Below are 9869 nucleotides of genomic sequence, written 5' to 3' on the forward strand. Positions count from 1 at the left end.
ATGTCAATAGAAAGAAAAAGAGCTTATTCAACCACTAGAATAACTAAAATTATGGAAACCAGGTCACATCTCAATACTTACAAACGATAAGACAAAGTAACAAAATCACAAGCAAGTGACAAACTCAAAAAGACCAATTCAAGGAAGCCATGAAAATAATATTTTTAAAAATTATAACATAAAATGAAACACTACATAATGATATAGATATTTGAAATAAACTTTATCCTAATCCAATCCATATAAACACTGATTTTATACTGAATGATTCATTAGCACAAATATTTTTGCTCATTTGTATAAATCATTCATTTATTTGTGAAAATGAATATGGGCATTGATTTCACATATTTCTTCATTAATTTATTTTCATCATGAATGGACAATCTTGAACAATCACTTTCATTTCTGAGAATGTACACTGTCACCAGTGGTTGGAAGTTTGTTGCTCCACAAAATGGCGATGTTGCTTGAGGTGTCGACCAATGGCATTCAAGAGGAGTGGTCACAACAAGGTAGTCGCCTGTGATTGGTCGAAGAGCTGAAGTAGGCCTATAGTAGTTGCATCGGTGCATGTAGTGTCATTGTTCACCGGTAGATAGCATAGTAGTCAAACTGGGTATCCAACTCTAAATATGGAATCTAATTGAAGAGGTTTTGGGCGATTCCTATAATAATTTGGAGTATTGTTCCGTACTCCGTGGCTGAGGTTAGACAGAGTGGATTGAATCCCAAAACTTGATTAATTATAGATTGAAATCTATTTGCCGGTTAAATTTTAATCGTGATTAATGCTATCCTTTTCTAGTTCTGTGACGTTGCCAGATTGTTTTTTTAATAATGTGGGAATATAATTAATTAATTAGCAAAATATCCAATCTCCTTAACAAAATAGTATCCTTATCTAAATTTGGGAGAGGAATAGCACAAGGTTATCTTAATTTTTCTCTTCCTATTATTTTTATGATGTATTTATTGTATGGAATCAATAAAGAATCAATCAGCTATGAAAATTAATTATTAAATCATTGAAAAATATTTTCTTGCCGAATATAATATCATGTATGATTGATTATTTTTAACAAGAATGAACAGCTAATACTACATCGAATGTACCGGTATCAGCTATCTTCTATAGAAGACGAGAATCGGCAACGCTGTTCTAATTTTTTTAGGAGAAGGCCTGTTTGATGAGATGGCTTTTCTGATTGGTTCTCGTCGAATTAATCACGATCAAATTTAACCGGCATTTGTGCAACCGGCACATAGAAAAATAGTGGTATCATTTTTGCTCCCATTGATATAAATTGAAGTCATTTGGTAGTAAATACTTTGCATGCCCATTATTAACAAGCCCAAGGCGGCCTTTTTGGCTGGATCTCGTGGAAGTAATCACGATTAAAATTTAACCGGCTTTTGTGCAACCGGCACATAGAAGAATAGTGGTATATTTTTGATCCCATTTTGTTCCACCTGGCACATAGAAAAATAGTGGTATCATTTTTGTTCCCATACTTCGATTGAAGTATGAAGCAAATATTTCGCATGCCCAATTTTAACAAGTTGGTCTGGTCATATACGATTGTAATGTGGGTCACTATGTGCCTATATTCGATAAACAAGGCTATCACATGTCCAGAACAAGTTATTGTATTTCGAATGCTGGTATAGAGATACTATGCTGTCAGAAATCCTCATAAGCAACATCAATGTTCCCCATTCAAACATACTGACAGATTGAGGTGAAACAGATTGTAGGTAACCTTACCACCTGTTCACGAATTCCTCTAGTGTCATCCTTGTAAGTGGAACACAAACTATGACCATGCATTCTCCAGCATTGGGTTATCAATCATTACAAACGCGGTCAATGTACGTGTGGTATACTGTATATTAATGCCACGTTATAATGGCAGTGGAGAAAGATAGGGGAAAAACGTTGCCGATCCTCTGTCTTGTCAATGCCTTCTATAGACGGTAGCTGATATAAGGTTTATTGATGTAATATTAACTGTTCATTCTCGTTTAAAATAATCGATAATATTTCATTAAGCCAGTGGTCGCGAGCTACCGGTAGCTCGTGGGATAGTTTTTGGTAGCTCACAGAAATGCTCGTGCAAAAGAATGTCGTCCAGTTTGAATATAAACACTTAAGAAAATCAATGACGAGAAAATCCTCCACATAGCCTCAGCAATAACCAAGAATACGTTGCAATTCTTCCAGACTTGAGACAACAGTTCAATCAACGATTTCAAGATTTTAAATGCATATCGAACAATATCATCAACCTCTTTTGCAGAGATCAACGCAGAAGATTTTGCAGCTTGTGTTGTGAAACATTTTGGTGGAGATCAGGCTTCAGTTGAAATGGAATTGGTGGATTTCCAAAATGATCGCTCTCCATCACTTTGGATATGTTCAGCCTCTACCTCTACTTACTTGTGTGAAGCATCTTTTTCAAGTATGAAATTCATGAATAAATCTATATAGGAACTACTTACTTGTGTGAAGCATCTTTTTCAAGTATGGAATTCATGAATAAATCTATATAGGAACAGACTGACTGATGACCAAAAACAGTTCCACTGCTCTCATTGAAATGTAAAATTCAACTTTTGGTATACTTTTTGCTATGAGATGAGTAGATTTCAACACTAGAAATGTATCTATAGGCAATAAAAGTGTGAAAATTTTATTTTGGGTACCGTACTTTCTTAAGTCTAATATTCTTGGTCACTCACTAGCAGATTTATAAATTCTATTCTAGCTCACAAGCTCATAAGTTTGGCGACCATTGCATTAAGCAATCAATTATATTTCTCAATAATTTCATAATGAATTTTCATAATTGAGATGAAATATTTTGTTAATTAATTATCAATTATACATTGTTAAAAGTCGATCTGGCAACATAGCAAAGAGAGAAAGAGATAGCACTCTCCGCTTTGTTGAATGATAGACAAGTATAGCTATACCATTGCTAATCAAACACTTCCATTATAACGTGGACCTCACTATAGTTTGTAAGGTGAGGCTGGATTCACTATTAACCGTCAGAAAAATTTAATAAATAGCATGGATATTGAAATAATACTGACGTGAATCTAATAAGATTGTAGAGTGAGGCTAGATTCACTTTAAACCTTCAGAAATTGAATAAATAGCAATGATGATAACTATTTAAATAATGCTGACCTAAATCTAATAAGATTGTTTGTAGAGTGAGGCTAGATTCACTTTAAACCGTCAGAAAAATTGAATAAATAGCAATGAGGTTTCGTATTCGACCTATGCTGACAATATCTTACTCTAGTATTGATCTGATCCCGTTTTATGAGGACTAGCAGGAAACCCGTGCTTCGCAAGGGTCCTATTTTCAAACTTGACAACTGAAAAATCGGGTGTGGCGCACTCACACAACTTTCCTTGCCGTTATGAGAATTATCACCTGACGCTAGTGTTCCCGCGCATCTCAAGTCTACTATTCAAGATTTTGAGCCATCTGGTGACAGGGCAATAACGTTGGAGACACATGAGGTCTGCTATCTCGTCATAGTGGATGCAGAATCAACAATAATTTGCAATTGAATAATCACATTTTCTCAATTTAAAGCTTATTTTCAATTTTAGGTGAAAATGTTACTGAACATTAATTGTAAGATTTTCATGCTCTCTACTCCACTCGATTTTTTTGTTTCAATTGTATCTGAAGCCTGATATTGGGAATCTATCTGCATTGAGGGCGGAGCTCCTGAAATTTTTACAGATATGGGACTTGTGGCAGTGATAGAGCTTATCGAGACTATTTTAGGTATGAATTTGATCAATCGTTGGAGCCTTTTCCGAAAAAATCACGAAAAACACTGTTTTTGACAACATTTTCGTCATTTTAGCCGCCATTTTCAATTGCATCAGATCGAAATTGTTCGTGTCGGATACTTATATCGTAAGCCCCTAGTTCCAAATTTTCAAGTCATTCGTTTAATTGGAGTGAGATATCGTGTACACCAATTGATTTTTTGTTAATATGGAGTTAGAAATAATTGATTATAAAAATGAAAATTAGCCATCCCGGTAAATTCAGATTTTTTTTATGCAAAATTGTCAGATTTGATGATGTGTCCACCTGTATCCAGTATCCAGTCCATACTGTTTTAAAATTCAATTTTTATAATAGTATATAGAATATGACAGTGTCCACTATGAATTGTTGATGATATGACAATCTAACTTTTCATTATTTCTGAATCATCTCTCATTATTGTTTCTCGTTATTTCAATAAATGAATTGTTTATGACAACGCATTTCCTTTTCATCCAGTACGGTAGGCCTATCAGTTAAAACTAATAATTTATAACAAATTATAATAGTCTATCTTTGTTGGAATCGATGATACTGTACTTTAATTATGATATTTATCTAAACAGCCTTTTTTATCAGGCCCGGTTGCACAAAAGCCTATTAAATTTTAATCCTGATTGAATCCGAGAAAATCGGAGAAGATTTTTGAAAAGAAAGCTTTTTTGATTGGTTTTCAGGCATTTAATCACGGCTGAAATTCAACAGCTTTTGTGCAACCGGGCCAAAGGTATATTTGTAGAAAATAGGAGTCAGTTCAATTAAAGAAGCTGTGAAATGTTTTTTTTCAACCTCTGATTAATTTCTATTTTATTTCTGTTTATGATGATAATGATAGTGAACTATTTAGGCTATGATTATGGTATATTATTCTATTTAATTGACTACCGTACTACGTTTATAATAATCCTATGGTATATTTATGATAACTATGACTCACCATCTAGCACGGTATGCTGGTAAACATCTTCTTGGGGGAATCAAACCTCATTCCCTGTGGACGCTCATCACCCTCGCAACCCACCTTGCAAATGGCAACAGTTGAACAAGTCGGAGTGGACGGTACATTATGTTGCTTCGGCCATAGCACTGCAGGCCACCAACTGCTGATTTGTCTGGGAATAAAAATGATCATCATCATCATTATCATTCATCAACACCGTCATCATCATTATCATTGTTCAACACCGTCATCATTGTTATCATTATTCAAGCAATTAATAAATTATACATCAATAAATTGCTGGCTGACATTTGGTGTCTGATCCTCAATACAATTGATACTCAATACACAATACTCTGATACTCAATACACATTCCAAGTTACAGTTTCAGAGTGTTCTATAAAAGTCCTTCAGTGTTGTCAATAACTATAATTCATTATAGTCACAACTTATATATTGCACACATAGGTACTGTAAGTTGAGTTCTATGAAAATTTGTTTTATGAGACATTAAACTGCTTTTAGGCATTCAGGAACGGAAAAGATTGGCTCTAGAGGCATTTAATCATGAAATGCATCGACTTCAGAATGTTGCAGTTGAGAGCTGATTTTAGACCAAAGTTTAAATTGTGGTCAACTTGTTGGGCATGGCTTTAGGTTATCAATGAGGCTGTGCTAGTAAATCATCCGTCAGTCACAGTCTAAAAATGACTTCATAGATAAAACATGGGCATCCTTCAACAATCCCTTTTAATGATAATAATTACTGACATAAATAACTTTAATCCGAGTACATGCTCTAGTACTTTTTTACTAGTAATTTTTCCACTTCAAGACAATGTTTTTCAACTACAATGGTTTTGATTGATATATTACTCACAGTAATTGGGATACTGGCTGTAGTATTTTCTCTGGCCGAAATATCCTGCTAAGCTGGGATCGACGGCGGGAGAAACAGCTGGTGACGAAGGGGGCAGGGGGGCAGGTGACTCGGCCACAGGGGCGGGTGGTGGAGGGGGTGGAGCCTCCCCGGACGGCTCGACCTGCTCCTCAGGAGATGGTTCGGGTGGAGCCGGGTTGGTCGGCACTCCGTTGCACTCCACTCTGTAAGGGTAGTCGCACACCTTCAGATCCTGTTCACAAATAATTCAAACAGATCACATAAGATACGTAATCAAATTATTTGATTGAAGTGACTCTATCCTGTAATACTTGATTTATTGCGAGATGAGGTTACAAAAACAGTGACATTCATTAATTTACAAATATAGGCTACACAGAAGAGAATCCCTCCTACATCTAAATAAATGACACACATATGACCGATATGACGATGCTGAGATAAGTAGTCTATGACTGATATAACAAGATGGTACAATTAATATGAATGACCACTTCATTGGATTGAAGATGATTCAGTGAATTAATAAATAGCTAGTAGACTAGTAGTAATCATCCTCTCCTATTTTAAAAAAAAAAACATTCAAAGAGAGATTGTCATTCTGAATGTAGTCTATTAGGGAACTTGTCAATAATTCCGTACTCTTCTATTGATTTAACAATAAATTTTCTCGAAGGAAATAAGCTCAATAAGCTCCTCCTCATTTTAATAGAGATTCAAAAGATAAGCAGCCATTTTGGAGTTACAAAGCCTCAATTGACGGATTGTCGCATAGAAGTGTAAAGGGGCCGGAATTTGAAAGAACAATTTTTTTCACAATGGTAGACAAGTGGACAATTTATTGTTCACACAGTTTCGAGGGTAACCATTTTGAAATTCTTATATGAACTATTTCAACTATTGTTTATATATTTAGTTTTCCGGAGTCTTGCAAATTGGCTAAAGTTATACCTATATACAAATCTGGCTCGAAATCAATTATAAGTAACTTCCGGCCAATTTCCCTTCTGATTGCTCTAGCTAAAATAATTGAGAAATGCGTGAAAATCCAAGTCAATAACTACCTAGACAACAACAATATCATTTCTAACAACCAGTACGGCTTTAGAACCTCTAGAAACACATCCGATGCTCTTTTTGAAATTAACAAGTATGTTACCACACAATCTAGTAATAAACAAGTTTTAATTTCTTTTCTGGATTTAGCCAAGGCCTTTGATTCTATAGATAGGAACATACTTTTGCAAAACTTGAACAATTGGCTTCAAGAATCTCACCTTAAGATGGTTTAGAAGCTACTTTGAAGATAGAACACAGAGAATATCATTAAATGGCACAGACAGTGATTCTATTGCAGTTGATTATGGAGTGGTGCAGGGGAGTACCTTGGGCCCCCTACTTTTCCTCATTTACATCAATAACATATCCAGGTTGCACCTACATGGTCAATTATTCCTCTTTGCCGATGACACGGCACTTGTGTCTACAGGCTGCACATGGACTGAAACATTCAATAATGCTTCCTCTGATCTCGTTAAACTAAAAAATTGGTTTGACAACAATGTGTTGTCAATTAATATTTCGAAATCCAAGTGTCTACCTATATTCCTTCGTAATAGCTCCGGGCCCAGGGTGCTCAGGATGCATTCATGTGGTGACCCATTCTCCAATGACTGTAACTGTCCTGAGATAGAACAAGTCTTAACTCACAAATATCTTGGCATAATATTCGACCACAAGTTGAGTTGGGTGGCCCATGTGCAGTACCTCAGGCAGAGGCTGCGTAAAATGAATTATGCTTTTGCACAGCTGGGAAGGTTCCTGAGTCCTGGACACTGTCGTTCTGTCTACTTTGCATATGTGCAGACATTGCTTGAGTATGGCATCTTGGCGTGGGGCGGTGCCTCCTTGGGTGTCCTGCGTCCTGTTGCGGTCTCACATAGAGCACTTATTAAAACACTATTGGCCAAAATCATAGATATCCAACACATTTACTTTTCCAAGAATTCCCTGTTTTGAATAAAAAACTATTATTTATAAAAAATTTACTTGTCTTTATAAAAAAAAGTAACTTTGTCTTCAATGAAATTCAACATTATTATCCCACTAGAAACAGATTGCATATAAATATTCAATTTCCCCGTTCAAGTAATTCAATTCAACTTGGAAACTGTTTTCATTTAGCCCATTGGCTTTACCGTAATGTACCGGCCGAGATTTCAACTACTGAGGGGGTTAGCGTTGCCGTCTACAAGCGGAGAGTGACCGGGTGGCTGCTCTGCATCGGTTCAGATGCTGCGGAGGCTCTTCTACATTCTCCATATAGATGAATATTTCTAGTTCTGAACACAGAATAACATTCAAATATTACACACAGTACCACGCTAATAAATCTATATTACTCCCAACTCAGCCCTTTAACCGCCATCGAGCTGACACTTTTATTTTATTTATTATTGTTTTTTTTTCTATCTTTAGTTTTAAAATTTATGATTAAAATAAACTCTCTTATTATTCTTTCAAATTTATTTTATTATTCATAGTTTGTAATTTATTTTATTATTGCTAGTGTTTGCCCTCTGTCTGATAATTTGCGACTCCTCCCTGCACACGGACAAATCATCCAGGCAGGGAGAATTTATTCATGTAATTTATAACACTTTTATATTTTGTGAATATGTAATATTTTATGAATAAAACAATTTGAATTTGAATTTGTTATACTATCATTGAATGTGAATTGATAAATAACGAGAAGCAGCCATGGTTGCAGGCAAATTCATGGTTGGAAAAAGGTCAGATACGTGAACCAGATATCAGATATCATTTTATATTTCAAATGTAGTTAAATAATGAAATACCTCATGGAAATTGAGGCCAGCTGGACAGACGAACTCGTAAGGTTTGCCAGCTACGCAAACGTAGAAAGCGCCACAGTTGGTCTTGCTCCTGTAAGTTCCGTAAGGAGCGGGACAAACACCACTCTCGGGACCGGCACCAGCTCCTGCACCCGGCGCAGGGGGGGCAGGCGGATATTCGCCTGGAGGCGGCGACTGTGGGGGCACTGAGCCAGGAGGCGGTGACTCAGGGGGCGGCAGCACTACAGGACCGCCGACTGCGTTGCCTTCAAAGCCACCGCTTGGGGGCGGCGATCCACCTCCAACCGGTCCAACTGGACAAGAAGAAATATAACAATAATAAGATACAATCAATTTGTTGTAACAAAACTGTTCAATAAATGAAATTTGAACCTGAGCTCAAATTGCATAACATTAGCATAATATTAGCATAACATTGATAATACGGTACCTAGGTCAATACTAGCCCATGTATTATAATGCAATTCACATTGATTTGTCCTATTGACAATCATGGAATTGCATGTTGAGATAATTTATAGTGAAGTGATAAAACAGTCATTTCGAGTTTCAGAAATGTCATACGAATTCAGTGATTTTTCACATGACCTTGACATACAGTAGTAGAAAAATGTCCTGCATCATGCTAAGCATGATATAATATTAGATTAGATTGAACAGGTTCAGATAGGTCAATTCATTCGATTAGATGAATTATGGCAATTTCGTTTACTGGAGGATCACTTTAACTTGCATGTATGATGGAAATCATAAATATCATTATTTTAAAAAAATTATTTGATGAATGATATTCTGTATTCCAACCTCCTCTACTCAGTCAACAGCGGATGAGTAGTTTATTATAAGGATGACTATTCTAATGCGTTTGTTATTTAATCGTGATGTTTATTTCTAGGAAGATGATAGTGTCTATCCTGAGTCCGTGATACTATCAACGCGAGAGCCATTATCACGGTGTTTATCTAATCTGTCCAATAAGATACGGGCTTGACTGGTATAAAATAATTTCCATTCAATTTCTTAGTTTACAATACTAGGCAATTAGTTCTTAGACGAGAGGTTAATTTTGTAATTTCATTTATTTTTGGGTGAAGACTTGATGAAAATATATTGATTTCTATGAAGGGAATAAAACCCCCTGAGCCTGGTTGACTTGCACCCGGCTGCCTGGAGCTGCAATCCACATGTAGGGATATCACAGAAACCACCTTCATTGAAATAAAGTCAGCCGGCAGTCTTGTTCCACTACAAAATCATCCCAGCAGTTGACGAACTTATCACAGGA

General features: G+C 36.1%; 1 protein-coding gene across 1 annotated transcript; it reads right to left on the minus strand.

Moving 5' to 3' along the window:
• Window positions 1-4884: 4884 nt before the first annotated feature.
• Window positions 4885-9813, minus strand: LOC120349118 (basic proline-rich protein-like; the record flags this gene model as incomplete). The annotated part of the gene is made up of 4 exons (XM_039419079.1): window positions 9723-9813; window positions 8567-8877; window positions 5685-5937; window positions 4885-4975 (listed from the first exon to the last, which is right to left on the minus strand). Coding segments are annotated over exons 1-4 (731 nt in total), but the record flags the coding sequence as incomplete, so codon positions are not given.
• Between the last annotated feature and the right edge of the window lie 56 nt (window positions 9814-9869).

This window comes from Nilaparvata lugens, unplaced genomic scaffold, assembly GCF_014356525.2.
Source record: "Nilaparvata lugens isolate BPH unplaced genomic scaffold, ASM1435652v1 scaffold8340, whole genome shotgun sequence".
Classification (NCBI taxonomy): domain Eukaryota; kingdom Metazoa; phylum Arthropoda; class Insecta; order Hemiptera; family Delphacidae; genus Nilaparvata; species Nilaparvata lugens.